Here is a 17,107-nt window from a genome sequence, read left to right on the forward strand (position 1 = left end):
CAACCCGAGGATCCTTACTATAAACAACTGTATAATAATATATCTAGGTAACTCCTGATGTCTGCTTTAAATCATAGTTTCCTAATCAGGGATTGTGCTCACTCTGATCTACAGTTTCAGGACGTAAATGAGGTCTTCATAGTCTATGGGTTTAGTACTTAATTGATAATACCAATTTACCACATAAGCAAGGTGAATGTACTATGGTTGTGGCAATTAATACAGCTTTATTTAGATCTAAGCCAAATAAGGAGATCTCAACACAACCTTCATGCCGATATCTTGGTTCACTGAACTTAATATACTCTCTATTTAAACTGTAACTGTGTGACCATATCAACCTTGCCTTTTTAGCTTCATTATCCCCAATTTACGTCTCTAAATACGCTATGTTTTAACAACTCTAGCGAGATCACTTACTGACTCTTAAATAATTGTCAAAGGGTCTAATATTACTCAGAAACCGAGATAATATACTTTTTCCAATTCATACACTGAGACTTCCTTATAAGCTACATATTCCTGACCCCATATTAGTCCCCTCAGTTCCCTCTACTACCGCTTTCATTTTAATCAAGTGATCTTGGAATGGCTACTGCTCTACATGGAAGAATTTCCTTTCATTATCACGGTTATCGTTTAAAACCTAATAGGGGATAATCAGCTATATTTTAGCTAAAAACATCAACATGTTAAATCCTAACATAAAATTTAAAGTGTGCCTTTTAGAAGTTAAAGGTACATGAAACCAAACATTTTATTTCAGGATTCAGATAGAGAATATCAATTTTAAACAACTTTCTAATTTACTTCTATTATCTAATGTTTAATTCTCTTGGTATCATTTGTTAAAGGAGCAGCAATGCACTACTAGTTTCTAACTGAACACATGGGTGAGCCAATCACATTCAATATACACAGTATATGCAGCCACCAATCAACAGCTAGAACCTAGGTTCTCTGCTGCTCATGAACTTTCCTAGATAAACCTTTCAGCAAAGAGAAGGAAGCAAATTAAATAGAAGTAAATTGGAAAGTTGTTTAAAATTGTATCTCTATCTGAATCATGAAAGAAAAAGTTTGGGTTTCATGTCCCTTTAATTAAAAAGAGAGGTTTGTTTTGAAGGCCAAAAGTGGTCTCCCTTATTTCAAGATAACCTTCACTATCAGTTTCATTTTGTTTATTTATGAGGTCCAAGAGTGGCCTTTACTTTTAAATTGGCAAATCACTATTGTAGAACAGGATAGGGCTAGAGAACCCTAGCGCTCATATGCCAGGGGAACACCCAAAACAAGAAATGGCGGCCGCTCTCCCAAAGAAAGTGATCAGATGAAAGTCCTGTGAAAACAGAAGAGGAGGCGCCACATAGGACAATATCGTCTGAACAAACAGATGGCAACTCACATAGGGAACGGCACGGACAGTGCCATCAACAGCAGGCCAGGACCTCTTTGTCGCTCGACAGACTCACTATCGATCTCCGGAGCCGGGTCACGTGGGAGCGTCTCACCAACCCGGGAGATTCAGGCAACCAACGCCTTCATCCATCTGTACCAATCGGCAGGATCAAAAAAGGTGTGTGGGATGGCTAGGGGCACCTCTCTCGTATGTGCAGTACAACAAGATAGGCCCCACACCAACCAAAAAGAAATTTGTCTCAGAGCAAAGGTGAAAAAAGGAAAACAAGTTTATTAAAACCAGTTGAAACAACAACGCGTTTCTCGGCCAACAGTGCCGTTTCATCGGGCTGTAAATAACATTGACACCCCTTTGCTCTACATATAGCACCCCCTAACCAAACAATGGCTAGTATCAACACACACCCATACCGAATGTCATGCCTTGAACAATTTAATAATAATAGCCTAGCATATACATATAGCTAAAAAGAAACAGTGGTAAAATATATGGTGAATTTAACAATTGTTTTGTATATTTGTTTTATGTGATATACATAATTTATGTGCTATCTCAATTTTTAGTTAGAGCCCTATATCTTCACAGATAGACACACATATTAATGACACCGGTGTCGATTACATTTTATTCACTATTGTATTATATATTTGGAGTCGTTTGTTTTTAAGATATTTTTATTGTTATAAATGTATATATAAACTGCACAGTGTGTTCTATTTTAAACAGGAGTATATAATATACAGGTTGTCCATATGCACATATAATAAGAGATTATATATATTATATTATATATATATATATATATATATATATATATATATATATATATATATATATATATATATATATATATAATTTTTTTTATTTTTTTATTTTTTTTTTAAGCAATTTTATTTTTATCTTTATCAGATTTTTTTATTGGGAATTAGCAATTCAGATTGCACCACCTTATATCGCATTATACTCGGTTAAGTCTTGCTGAGATGACTTGCCACCGGATTGGGAGCCTAACATGATCGTTCCTCCCTATAGTAAATACAAAACGAGCAGTATCTCTGCTGCGTGACAAACAGCAGCAGAGAAGATTCCGATTAAACGGAATTAAGGCTACGTAAAAAGGTGCACATATCACGTAGCATAGGTCCGCCCATCATGAGCGTATCGTTCCCGGGCGGATAAATCTCTGTTAAAAACATATCCGTCAGCCATTATGGCGGTATTAACAGGCACATCTCCTGATCGTAAATAAAAAGAGAGAGAAGCGCTCAACCGGGGAACGATAAAAATAGCATAATAGCTTGTTCTATGGCTAGTTACCACCCAAGCATAATAGCTTGTTCTATGGCTAGTTACCACCCAAGCATAATAGCTTGTTCTATGGCTAGTTACCACCGAAGCATAATAGCTTGTTCTATGGCTAGTTACCACCCAAGCATAATAGCTTGTTCTATGGCTAGTTACCACCCAAGAAGCAGCCTCTTTTTGCTCAACATGTGCCTTTCACAGAGAAGAACTTTCCTAAAGCATATCAGTCTCATCCTGACTTCACAGTACATCTCCCAATCGGCCTTATTTGCAAAATAAAGTGCTGGGAGTAAGAACCTGCCCCAAACGGTTCAAAGTAATAGAACAAGGCTAAAAACTCCCGGTCGGCTAGTAATATAAAAGTCGCTGGGAGTAAAAACCTGCCCCAAACAGTTGATAAAATTGATCCTCAAAGAGACTTTAGCCCTCTCAGCTAGTTAACTCTAGAGAATAAAAACTCCCGGTCGGCTAGTAATATAAAAGTAAGCCTCTGGTAATAAGAATTTAAGCTCTTCAGTGATGGCTCCATTATGGCAATATTTATCACACTGAAAGCCTATGTCCCACACAGCCCCAGTGCCTGCATTTAACTGGCCCCAAGTGTTCCCTAAAACTCTGAGGGAATCTACCTCTAAGCCTCAGATAATAAGGCTAAATCCAATGAGGAACAAATAAAAATGAAGTGCCCAACTTGCTTCTGTGTCTCCTTACTTCACCCCCAGAATAAAGTTAGCACTTCCCAGGTTTGCGAGGTCCTCTCCCTCACATGGGCCTGTAATTTAAAACAAAAGTCCTGAGCAAATATCCCTCAGATTTTCTTGGTAAGAGCAGCAAACAATTACATGGGAGGCGCAGTGAGAATTATGTCCCACAAGTTCCCTTTGCTCTAAAGCCACCAAATGCTCTACTGTAGAGACTGATATGGACTATGGCTACACCCTAGAAAAAAGCAGCACAATCTTGTACTACTTTAAAAATAATAAACTCTTGATTGAAGAATCTATACTAACACCTCACTTTACCTCTTCCTGTCACTAACGTAAGGCAAAGAGAATGACTGGAGTGGGAGGGAAAGGAGGAGCTATTTAACAGCTTTGCTGTGGTGCTCTTTGCCTCCTCCTGCTGACCAGGAGATGAATATCCCATTAGTAATTAAGATGATCCGTGGACTCATTGTGTCTTAAAAAAGAAACGGCTTCTAGACTTTCCCCCTCCCTCCTCCCCCTCCCCTCTGAACATGGGGCTGGCAATTAAAACTGAACTTAATTATAGCAGTGAACAGTGAAACACACAGACTGTCGATCTGTTCAGTACATAGAACATTTAAAATACGTTTAATAAAAGAAGATGCAATTACTGTATTACAAATATAAAATAGATCTTTGTCCTCATATACTGTAATGCATGCTTTGCATTACAGTGAATTAGCATTGACAATTTACCTGCCTTCTATAACATCAGTGAGAGAAGATGCTGTGCGCATCACATGACTTGGGTGCACACGTTACAAGATGGCACCCTACATAGGAAAACACAAGCTGTGTATAAGCATAGAAAATACGAAGAGTTTTCATGAAGAGTTTGTAGTAAGTTGAACATACAGCATTGAGAACAGTGTATTAGTTTATTTTGATTCCTCAGAAAAAGTTTCAGCAGGTGTTAAGTGTCCCTTTAAGAATTCAAAAATGTGAAAACTCTGCATAAAAAAAGGCAACGTCAGACATATTAAGCTCATCTTGAAAAAAAGCTATTGAAGCCGAAACGCGTTGATGAGAATCAGTTAACATGATGTATGCTGTGCAAATCAGAGCACGCTGATAACTATTTGTTAACAAATCAAGCAAGTGCATTTAAAGAAACTTTCAGGAATTCAAGGTATATCACCGGTAATACGGTCTGCCCATTGGTTCTCTAACAAACACGTGAGCGGAACTGTTTAAACGGTAAAGTTGGCTGTTTGTGTAGCGGTCATAAGAATGGTAAATTCGGATTCCAGTGAGTAAAATCCCCTGCACTTAAAGGTTTAAATGTTACGATTTTAGCTACATGCTCTATACAGAGACTGTTTTAAAGGATCAAAAAATGATCTCCAGATTTTGAGGTGCTATATTTAAGGGCATAAACTATTCTAACAAAGAAGAGGTTGGACAAAGTACTGAAACCAAAATATTCTTAATCGCCTTTTAAATAGATTCACAAAACGGTGGTTTGGATTCCCAATAGGAAGCTATATGGAAGTGAATTGACTTTGCACAAAGTAATCTTTTAGCAAAATCATTTTTAGCAACATTTTTAAGCAACGATCTTCAGAAAATTTTGAAACTTAACCATTGAAATATTTTTTAGTATCTGGAATTTAGAAGACCACTGGTGGCATTTTGATTTTAACAAATTTGTATGTACATTAGAAACTTAACCAAATAAGAATATATTAGCTCATTGTTATGGTTATTTTAGAAATATCATTTAAATATAAACACTAAAAGGTGACTTGTGCTTTTTAACATTTATTGTATAGCGGACCTTTTTAGGCGCACCTTATATTATTGTTTTGGAGTTTTACACATTATCGAGAGGTTTTGGGATTAACCTCTTTTCACAGGGGAGCTTAGCTATACTCAAAAGGTTATTTTGGAACTTTATCTATTGGTTCCTGTGACAGATGCATGTTGCTGGGCTCCTTACCATCAAGCCCGTTATCTGCTCCAAGTTTCTGCATTTCTTTCCTTTTATAAAACTTGTTTAAGGCTTTCAGGACTTCACCTGTTGGAAAAAAAACACATTTGATGACATTGTGTTTCTGTACGACAGACAAATTATTATTTTCCTTTATTTATAAAGTGCAGCTGTCTATGGGTACAATTGCTAGAAGTAAAACAAGACAAGACAGGATGTGACAAATACAGGAGGCATTGGGGCCCTATTTCTGTGGGAATTTACAATCTAGGAGAGTGAGAAAACAGGAGTTGGGGACTGCAGGGTGAGAATGATGCTCGTACAGAGTTATATGAGGGCTGCAGGGGTTAGAATGATGTTAGTGCAGAGTTATACGAGAGCTGCAGGGGTTAGAATGATGTTAGTACAGAGTTTTATGAGGGCTGCAGGGGTGAGAATAATGTTAGTACAGAGTTATATGAGGGCTGCAGGGGTTAGAATGATGTTAGTACATAGTTATATGAGGGCTGCAGGGGTTAGAATGATGTGAGTACATAGTTATATGAGGGCTGCAGAGGTTAGAATGATGTTAGTACAGAGTTTTATGTGGGCTGCAGGGGTGAGAATAATGTTAGTACATAGTTATATGAGGGCTGCAGGGGTTAGAATGATGTGAGTACAGTTATATGAGGGCTGCAGAGGTTAGAATGATGTTAGTGCAGAGTTATATGAGGGCTGCAGGGGTTAGAATGATGTTAGTACAGAGTTATAGGAGGGTTGCAGGGGTTAGAATGATGTGAGTACAGAGTTATATGAGGGCTGCAGGGGTTAGAATGATGTGAGTACAGTTATATGAGGGCTGCAGAGGTTAGAATGATGTTAGTACAGAGTTATAGGAGGGTTGCAGGGGTCAGAACGATGTTAGTACAGAGTTTTATGAGGGCTGCAGGGGTGAGAATGATGTTAGTACAGAGTTATAGGACGATGTTAGTACAGAGTTATAGGAGGGTTGCAGGGGTGAGAATGATGTTTGTACCAACATCATTCTCACCCCTGCAACCCTCTCATAACTCTGTACTAACATCATTCTCACCCCTGCAGCCCTCATATAACTATGTACTAACATTATTCTCACCCCTGCAGCCCTCATAAAACTCTGTACCAACATCATTCTCACCCCTGCAACCCTCTCATAACTCTGTACTGAGTTTTATGAGGGCTGCAGGGGTGAGAATAATGTTAGTACATAGTTATATGAGGGCTGCAGGGGTGAGAATGATGTTAGTACAGAGTTTTATGAGGGCAATTATTAGGCAAGTGGAATTCATTTGTTACTGGGTCGGATGTTAAGCTTCCCTGAACAAATATGTCTTTAGGAAGCGTTTAAAGGGACATAAAACAGGTTGAGATCTGTATATATCCTAAAAGGGCTAATTAATTTAAAATAGTTTTCATAAAAACAATGTTTAAAAATTGCTGGCAAGTATTTTAAAATAATTTTCAAAAATAAGCAAAATTAATTACATAGCTAAGCTGCCTGTTGCAGCTAACTCCACCCCTTTTATCAGTGTTTAGACACAGGCATACTATTTAAGTTCACAGCTTCTAGGCAGCTCCAGCAGATAATCTCTATGCAATTTTACATTCTACCAAAACAAGGATATAAATACAGCCATAGAAGGAAATGTGTGGGGGGAGAGCTTTACAATTCAGAAACTAAAAAGAAAGGGTTAATGGCGATGCACTGCAGTATAAATTGGCAGGTAATGTAATAAAGTACATATTATATTTTGTCTCTATCCCAACTTGTTTTATGTCCCTTTAAAGGAGGGCAGACTAGGGGAAAGTCTGAGAGCACGAGGAAGTGCGTTCCAGTGGGTTGGTGCCACATGGGAAGTCCAGCATGTGAGGAGGTGATGGTAGAAGATGTGAGGAGCAGGTCATTGTCGGATCTTATGGGTAGAGCTGGAGTATATTTGTTTACTAGTGAGAACAGGTAGAGGGGGCAGCGTTGGAGAGGGATTTGTAGGTCAGAGTGAAAATTTAGAATTTAATTCTGCTGTGGATGCGGAGCCAGTTAGGTTATTGCAGTAGTCAAGTCGGGAGAGCTAAGAAACTGACACATTTTGGAAATAAAGGCGAAGGTGTTTCGGCAGGATGAAGAGAGTGATTGGATGTAGAGGATGAAGGACAGATTGAAGTCAAGCGTAACTCTGATGCAGCGAACTTGGGGTGATGGGGAGATAGTGATGCCATCAACAGTGATAAGAGTCTCAGAAATCTGAGTAGAGCTGGGGTGGGTTAGAAATTGCTCAGTCTTGGACATGTTAATCTTTAGGCGGTGAGAGGCCATCCAGAAAGAAATGCCAGATAAGTAGTCTGTGACATTAGGACAGAAAGGCAGAGCAGGAGCGAGCTGCACTTTGTGTAATGGCGCGGTCGGGCCGGGCTGTGACTATACAGCTGGCCCCAATGCGCTGTGTAAAAAAAACCAGACCCGCTCAGCAGAGTACAGAGAGCGGGTCTGTAAAACGGACATATTTATAAAAAAATAAATTGGAAAAAAGGGTTTATAACGATAGCACTAAAATAATGCACTATGTGCAGAATTATATAACATTTTTTAGGTTTACTGACACTTTAAGTAGAGTGTAGTAGCCGTTACTTATAGCAGAAAGAAAATAGTAACCATGGTGAGGGTAGTCTCCCAGATTGCAGGGGGTCAAGCAAAGAGTTGGAGGACAGGAAGTGGTTAAGGTAGTTGTAAACTAGTTTTTTGTAAGGAGATTTGATGTTTGTGGAAGCAGTGATAAGGGGTGAATGAAATTGGCACAAGCAAACCATGTACTTGCCACACATAACATAAGAGTATGGAAATATAACCCAATGAACACACTTATAAATACACACACACACAGTCTTGTGAAAGGCCTGGAAGGGGCCGAAACGCGTTGACTACTAGCTGGTAAGCTCATTTTCAACCTTTTATACAAAGTTTGGATGTTCTACACTATTGTTTGCATTTTCACAGGACACTTCAATAGGGACTAAATCGGATAACAGCGAGACCACCTGGATCCAGCAAGATCCTCATCATTGGAATTCGCAACACCAAGAAACAAGTTTGACTTTGTTTTCCACTTCAAGTTGGATTGCTTACTGACTTAACACTATCGGATATATAGCATTGACTCAATCACTGTGGTTCATTTATATATCTTTTATGACACACACCTTTTTGATATATTTTTTGATGCATTTTTATTGCTTTTTATTGCATAACTGTATTCACAATTTGCACTCCCCAAGTGTCCCTTTATTAGATTTTGCACGTGCAAGATCTTCCTCTTTTTGCTAATCTTTGCAATTTTTAATATCGACTGCTATAGAACAGCCAATCACAATTTACACCTGACACACATCACATGATCCTATTGTGATCATAGGTCACGACTCAGTTTCAGCTACCGCTGGTCACCAACATACCCGCTGTACAGAAATATACATAGCTAGAAGCCAAGTCAAGGTATTTATACCAGACCACCAGGAATACACAAGTCTAACATTTATAAGATCATTTTGAGAGTTTATTTTATAGATTATTTTAGGAGATCATGTTCAATGTGGATCCACAAATTATGGTTTTAAATTGTAATCGCTAAATTGCGTTCATCGTTTCAAATTATAATCTTCAAATCGTGTTTAGGTTTCTGGTTAACTACACCTAATATTTAGGGTAGTCACACATCAGTGGATCACACTGTTAAAGACACCATATCTTGCCCATTTGAGGCGCTTTGAACACAACCATATTTATCCACTAACCCATAGACTGGCTAACTAGCCTTTGTTCAGAGCCACAGGTAGCAGATTTCTTAGGCGCTTTATCCAATTCTCAGTTCTCTAAATACACCCCCCCCTTTACACACACACACACACACACACACACACCCACCCTTTACACACACACACACCCACCCCCTTACACACACCCCTCCCTTACACACACAACCCCCCTTACACACACACACCCCCCCTTACACACACACCCCTCCACCCCCCCCCTTACACACACACACACACCCCTCCCTTACACACACAACCCTCCCTTACACACACACCCCCCCCTTACACACACACCCCCCCCTTACACACACACCCCCCCCTTACACACACACCCCCCCCTTACACACACACCCCCCCCTTACACACACCCCCTCCCTTACACACACCCCCTCCCTTACACACACCCCCTCCCTTACACACACACCCCTCCCTTACACACACACACACCCCTTACACACACCCCCCTCCCTTACACACACACACACACACCCCTCCCTTACACACACCCCTCCCTTACACACACCCCTCCCTTACACACACACCCCTCCCTTACACACACACCCCTCCCTTACACACACACCCCCCCCTTACACACACACACCCCCCCCTTACACACACACCCCTCCCTTACACACACCCCTTCCTTACACACACCCCTTACACACACCCCCCTCCCTTACACCCCCCCCCTCCCTTACACACACACACACACCCCTCCCTTACACACACCCCTCCCTTACACACACCCCTCCCTTACACACACCCCTCCCTTACACACACACACCCCTCCCTTACACACCCCTCCCTTACACACACACACACCCCTCCCTTACACACACACACACCCCTCCCTTACACACACACACACCCCTCCCTTACACACCCCCCCCCCCTCCCTTACACACACACACACACCCCTCCCTTACACACACCCCTCCCTTACACACACACACACACACACCCCTCCCTTACACACACCCCCCTCCCTTACACACACACACACACCCCCCTCCCTTACACACACACACACACCCCCCTCCCTTACACACACACACACCCCCCTCCCTTACACACACACACACACCCCCCTCCCTTACACACACACACACACCCCCCTCCCTTACACACACACACACACCCCCCTCCCTTACACACACACACACACCCCCCTCCCTTACACACACACACACACCCCCCTCCCTTACACACACACACACACCCCCCTCCCTTACACACACACACACACCCCCCTCCCTTACACACACACACACACCCCCCTCCCTTACACACACACACACACCCCCCTCCCTTACACACACACACACACCCCCCTCCCTTACACACACACACACACCCCCCTCCCTTACACACACACACCCCTCCCTTACACACACACACCCCTCCCTTACACACACACACCCCTCCCTTACACACACACACCCCTCCCTTACACACACACACCCCTCCCTTACACACACACACCCCTCCCTTACACACACACACACACACCCCTCCCTTACACACACACACACCCCTCCCTTACACACACCCCTCCCTTACACACACACACACCCCCCTCCCTTACACACACACACACACACCCCCCTCCCTTACACACACACACACCCCTCCCTTACACACACACACACACCCCTCCCTTACACACACACACACCCCTCCCTTACACACACACACACCCCTCCCTTACACACACACACACCCCTCCCTTACACACACACACACCCCTCCCTTACACACACACACACACACCCCTCCCTTACACACACACACCCCTCCCTTACACACACACACACACACACCCCTCCCTTACACACACACAAACACACCCCCTTACACACACACAAACACACCCCCTTACACACACACCCCCCTACACACACACCCCCTTACACCCCCCCCTTACACACACCCCCCCCTTACACCCCCCCCCTTACACACACACACCCCCCCTTACACACCCCCCCCCCCTTACACACCCCCCCTTACACCCCCCCCCCTTACACACACACACACACCCTCCCCTTACACACACCCTCCCTTACACACACACACACCCTTCCCTTACACACACACACACACCCCTCCCTTACACACACACACACCCCCCCCCTCCCTTACACACACACACACCCCCCCCTCCCTTACACACACACACACCCCCCCCTCCCTTACACACACACCCCTCTCCCTTACACACACACCCCTCCCTTACACACACACCCCTCCCTTACACACACACCCCTCCCTTACACACACACACACACACACCCCTCCCTTACACACACACACACCCCTCCCTTACACACACACACACCCCTCCCTTACACACACACACACACACACCCCTCCCTTACACACACACACCCCTCCCTTACACACACACACACACACACACCCCTCCCTTACACACACACACCCCTCCCTTACACACACACACACACACACACCCCTCCCTTACACACACACACCCCTCCCTTACACACACACACCCCTCCCTTACACACACACACAAACCCCTCCCTTACACACACACACACACACACCCCTCCCTTACACACACACACACCCCTACCCCTCCCTTACACACACACCCCTCCCTTACACACACACCCCTCCCTTACACACACACCCCTCCCTTACACACACACCCCTCCCTTACACACACCCCCCCCTCCCTTACACACACACACACCCCCCTTACACACACACCCCCCTTACACACACACCCCCCTTACACCCACACACACCCCCTTACACACACACACCCTTACACCCCCCCCCCCCCCTTACACACCCCCCCCCCTTACACACACACACCCCCCTACACACAACCCCCCCTTACACACACACCCTTACACACACACACCCCTTACACACACCCCTTACACACACCCCCCATACATACACCACCTTACACCTTTCCCCCCCTTACACACACACCCACCCCCCTTACACACACACCCTTACACACACACACACCCCTCCCTTACACACACACACACACACCCCTCCCTTACACACACACACACACACCCCTCCCTTACACACACACACACACACACACCCCTCCCTTACACACACACACACCCCTCCCTTACACACACACACACACACACCCCTCCCTTACACACACACACACACCCCTCCCTTACACACACACACACACATCCCTCCCTTACACACACACACACACATCCCTCCCTTACACACACACACACACACACCCCTCCCTTACACACACACACCCCTCCCTTACACACACACACCCCTCCCTTACACACACACACCCCTCCCTTACACACACACACCCCTCCCTTACACACACACACCCCTCCCTTACACACACACACACATCCCTCCCTTACACACACACACACATCCCTCCCTTACACACACACATCCCTCCCTTACACACATCCCTCCCTTACACACACACACACATCCCTCCCTTACACACACACACACATCCCTCCCTTACACACACACACACATCCCTCCCTTACACACACACACACACATCCCTCCCTTACACACACACACACACACACACATCCCTCCCTTACACACACACACACACACATCCCTCCCTTACACACACACACACACACATCCCTCCCTTACACACACACACACACACATCCCTCCCTTACACACACACACACACACATCCCTCCCTTACACACACACACATCCCTCCCTTACACACACACACACACACCCCTCCCTTACACACACACACACACACCCCTCCCTTACACACACACACACACACCCCTCCCTTACACACACACACACACACCCCTCCCTTACACACACACACCTCCCTTACACACACACACACCCCTCCCTTACACACACACACACCCCCCCCTCCCTTACACACACACCCCCCCTTACACACACACCCCTCCCTTACACACACACCCCTCCCTTACACACACACACACCCCTCCCTTACACACACACACACCCCTCCCTTACACACCCCCCCCTCCCTTACACACACCCCCCCCCTTACACACACACACCCCCCTCCCTTACACACACACCCCCCCCTTACACACACACACCCCTCCCTTACACACACCCCTCCCTTACACACACACACACACACACACATCCCTCCCTTACACACACACACACACACACACCCCCCTTACACACCCCTCCCTTACACACACACCCCTCCCTTACACACCCCTCCCTTACACACCCCTCCCTTACACACACACACACCCCTCCCTTACACACACACACACCCCTCCCTCACACACACACCCCTCCCTCACACACACACCCCTCCCTCACACACACACACCCCTCCCTCACACACACACCCCTCCCTTACACACACACCCCTCCCTTACACACACACCCCTCCCTTACACACACACACACACACCCCTCCCTTACACACACACACACACACACCCCTCCCTTACACACACCTCCCTTACACACACACACACACACACACCCCTCCCTTACACACACACACCCCTCCCTTACACACACACACCCCTCCCTTACACACACACACCCCTCCCTTACACACACACACACACCCCTCCCTTACACACACACACACACCCCTCCCTTACACACACACACACCCCTCCCTTACACACACACACACCCCTCCCTTACACACACACACACACCCCTCCCTTACACACACACACACCCCTCCCTTACACACACACACACCCCTCCCTTACACACACCCCTCCCTTACACACACCCCTCCCTTACACACACCCCTCCCTTACACACACCCCTCCCTTACACACACCCCTCCCTTACACACACCCCTCCCTTACACACACCCCTCCCTTACACACACACACACCCCTCCCTTACACACACACACACCCCCTCCCTTACACACACACACCCCCCTCCCTTACACACACACACCCCCCTCCCTTACACACACACACACCCCTCCCTTACACACACACACACCCCTCCCTTACACACACACCCCCCTCCCTTACACACACACACACACCCCCCTCCCTTACACACACACACACCCCCCCTCCCTTACACACACACACACCCCCCTCCCTTACACACACACACACCCCCCCTCCCTTACACACACACACACCACCCCTCCCTTACACACACACACACCCCTCCCTTACACACACACACACACCCCTCCCTTACACACACACCCCTCCCTTACACACACACACCCCTCCCTTACACACACACACACCCCTCCCTTACACACACACACACACCCCTCCCTTACACACACACACCCCTCCCTTACACACACCCCTCCCTTACACACACCCCTCCCTTACACACACCCCTCCCTTACACACACCCCTCCCTTACACACACCCCTCCCTTACACACACACACACCCCTCCCTTACACACACACACACCCCTCCCTTACACACACCCCTCCCTTACACACACCCCTCCCTTACACACACACACCCCTCCCTTACACACACTTTTAAACACACACAGAAAGCCATGCTGGGTGGGTCACTTACTTCTATCCAGAACACGGGTGAGTTCGGCGCCAATGTCAGTATCGGGAATGTCTGAGGCGCGGAGCTGAACGGGGACAAAGAGGGAGGTGTCCGGGGGCCGAGACGAAAGCAGTGCCCGGGGCTGTGGAGGGACCAGGGGTTGCGGCAAATGTCCGCTAATAGCGGAAACTACACACCGGGACGCTAACAGGGGTGAAGTCCGGACACAGCGCGTACCCCGCAATAGCGCGCACACGCTCACTGCCATGGCTGTAATGCACGCTCCCTTATACAGACCGGACCGTATCTGACCTAACCGATAGCAGCATGGGTGACATGGCGCATACTGATGACATCATGTGACAGCAGGCGGCGCATAAGGATCGTCACTTGCAGGAGCCCTAGATACATGCGTCGCGAATTAATGACGTCACTAGCAGAAACCCTACCTATAGGCAAAGTAGTCTAGCTGCAGACTGGAGCACAGCTCTAGACATAAAACATGTGACCTCAACTCAAAGCTTTTTTTTTTTTTTTAATCAACTTTAATGTAACAAACATAGGAGGTGTTCTAAATTAAGTTGTCTACCATAGGAATGCGCAACTACGTCACTTCCGGTGTTCAGGGACAATGTGACAATCAGATTAGAAGAATTCACTGTATCTAAAGTTGTAGCAGAATCCTTATTTTCTACCCCACAGCAAGAAAATTGTATAAAAAAAGGTTGCTGTTTTGCACCAGACCTAAAAGGTTAAACTGAAAGCACAGAAATAGTCTAAAGTTCTTAACTTGCCTGTGTTACCATGAAGTACAGGCATATATTTTATATAATACTACATGTAATTCAATGCTTTAAATGTAGCTTTTTTATGTCTCTGCAATACTCTGAAGTTGCATTTAGCTTCACAGAGAACAGAAATATACTGCCACAATATTAAAAGAATAGAGAAAAAAAAGGGGATGTACTAAAAGGAATGACAAGGGTGAATGACAAAATGGAATGCCCATAGACTATAATGGGATTAAATTTAAAAGTGCTATAGAAACTAAACAATGATACATATAAAATAGATATTTACCAGATATGTTCCCCAGGCACTGAAGCATATTCTGAAAGTGAGATAACATCAGATTATAGCTGCAATCTATGGAATGACAAGGGTGAACGACAAAATGGAATGCCCATAGACTTTAATGGGATGTAAAATTAAAAGTGTTGAAGCAACAAAACTATGATACATATCAACTAGATATTTACCAGATATGTTCCCCAGGTACAGTAGCATATTCTGAAAGTGAGATTACTTCAGATTATAGCTGCTTTCTATGGAATGACAAGGGTGAATGACATAATGGAATGCCCATCCTATATTATAAAAGGCCAAGTGTTTGTCTGAAGCCGTCATGCGCAGTAGAGACAAACACTTGGCCTTGAGATAGGGAGCACGAGGTACACAAACAGCTGTGAGGTCTGGGGAGCGAGAGGTAAGCTACTCAACAGCTGTGAGGTCTGCTGCGTGAGAAGCGGCCACGCGCTCCATAGACCTCACAGCTGTTTGTGGCCGACGGGAGCGTCGCGAGGGGCGTGACCGGGCGTCGCGAGGGGCGTGGCCGGGCGTCGCGAGGGGCGTGGCCGGGCGGGTGTCGCCACAGTGGGGCGTGGCCGGGCGGGGTCCCGCGATGTGAAGACAGAGCCAGAGAGGGAGCAGGAGAGGGGGGGGAGAAGGGTCAAAGGGGGGGGGAGAGAGCCAAGGGGGGAGCCAAAGAGAAGGGGGGGGGGAGCCAAAGAGAAGGGGGGGGGGAGCCAAAGAGAAGGGGGGGGGAGCCAAAGAGAAGGGGGGGGGGAGCCAAAGAGAAGGGGGGGGGGGAAGCCAAAGAGAAGGGGGGGGAGAGCCAAAGAGAAGGGGGGGGGGGAGAGCCAAAGAGAAGGGGGGGGGGGAGAGCCAAAGAGAAGGGGGGGGAGCCAAAGAGAAGGGGGGGGGGGAGAGCCAAAGAGAAGGGGGGGGGAGAGCCAAAGAGAAGGGGGGGGGGGGGGGAGAGCCAAAGAGAAGGGGGGGGGGGAGAGCCAAAGAGAAGGGGGGGGAGAGCCAAAGAGAAGGGGGGGAGAGCCAAAGAGAAGGGGGGGGGGAGAGCCAAAGAGAAGGGGGGGGGGGAGAGCCAAAGAGAAGGGGGGGGGAGAGCCAAAGAGAAGGGGGGGGGAGAGCCAAAGAGAAGGGGGGGGGAGAGCCAAAGAGAAGGGGGGGGGAGAGCCAAAGAGAAGGGGGGGGAGAGCCAAAGAGAAGGGGGGGGGAGAGCCAAAGAGAAGGGGGGGGGAGAGCCAAAGAGAAGGGGGGGGGAGAGCCAAAGAGAAGGGGGGGGAGAA

The 17,107-nt window shown here is 46.4% G+C and overlaps 1 protein-coding gene across 1 annotated transcript in view; it reads right to left on the reverse strand.

Annotated features, from left to right (window-relative positions):
• The window catches only part of SUPV3L1 (Suv3 like RNA helicase), a 98,819-nt gene extending 83,706 nt beyond the window's left edge, over positions 1-15,113 (reverse strand). Inside the window, exons 1-2 of the mRNA XM_053691853.1 lie at positions 14,766-15,113; positions 5,411-5,488 (exon numbers count right to left, since the gene is read on the reverse strand). Coding sequence (XP_053547828.1) covers positions 5,411-5,488; positions 14,766-15,012 — 325 coding nt within the window. The 5' untranslated portion in view covers positions 15,013-15,113. The remainder of the gene's footprint in view (positions 1-5,410; positions 5,489-14,765) is intronic.
• Between the last annotated feature and the right edge of the window lie 1,994 nt (positions 15,114-17,107).

The sequence above is a fragment of the Bombina bombina genome, chromosome 9 (genome assembly GCF_027579735.1).
Source record: "Bombina bombina isolate aBomBom1 chromosome 9, aBomBom1.pri, whole genome shotgun sequence".
NCBI lineage: Eukaryota > Metazoa > Chordata > Amphibia > Anura > Bombinatoridae > Bombina > Bombina bombina.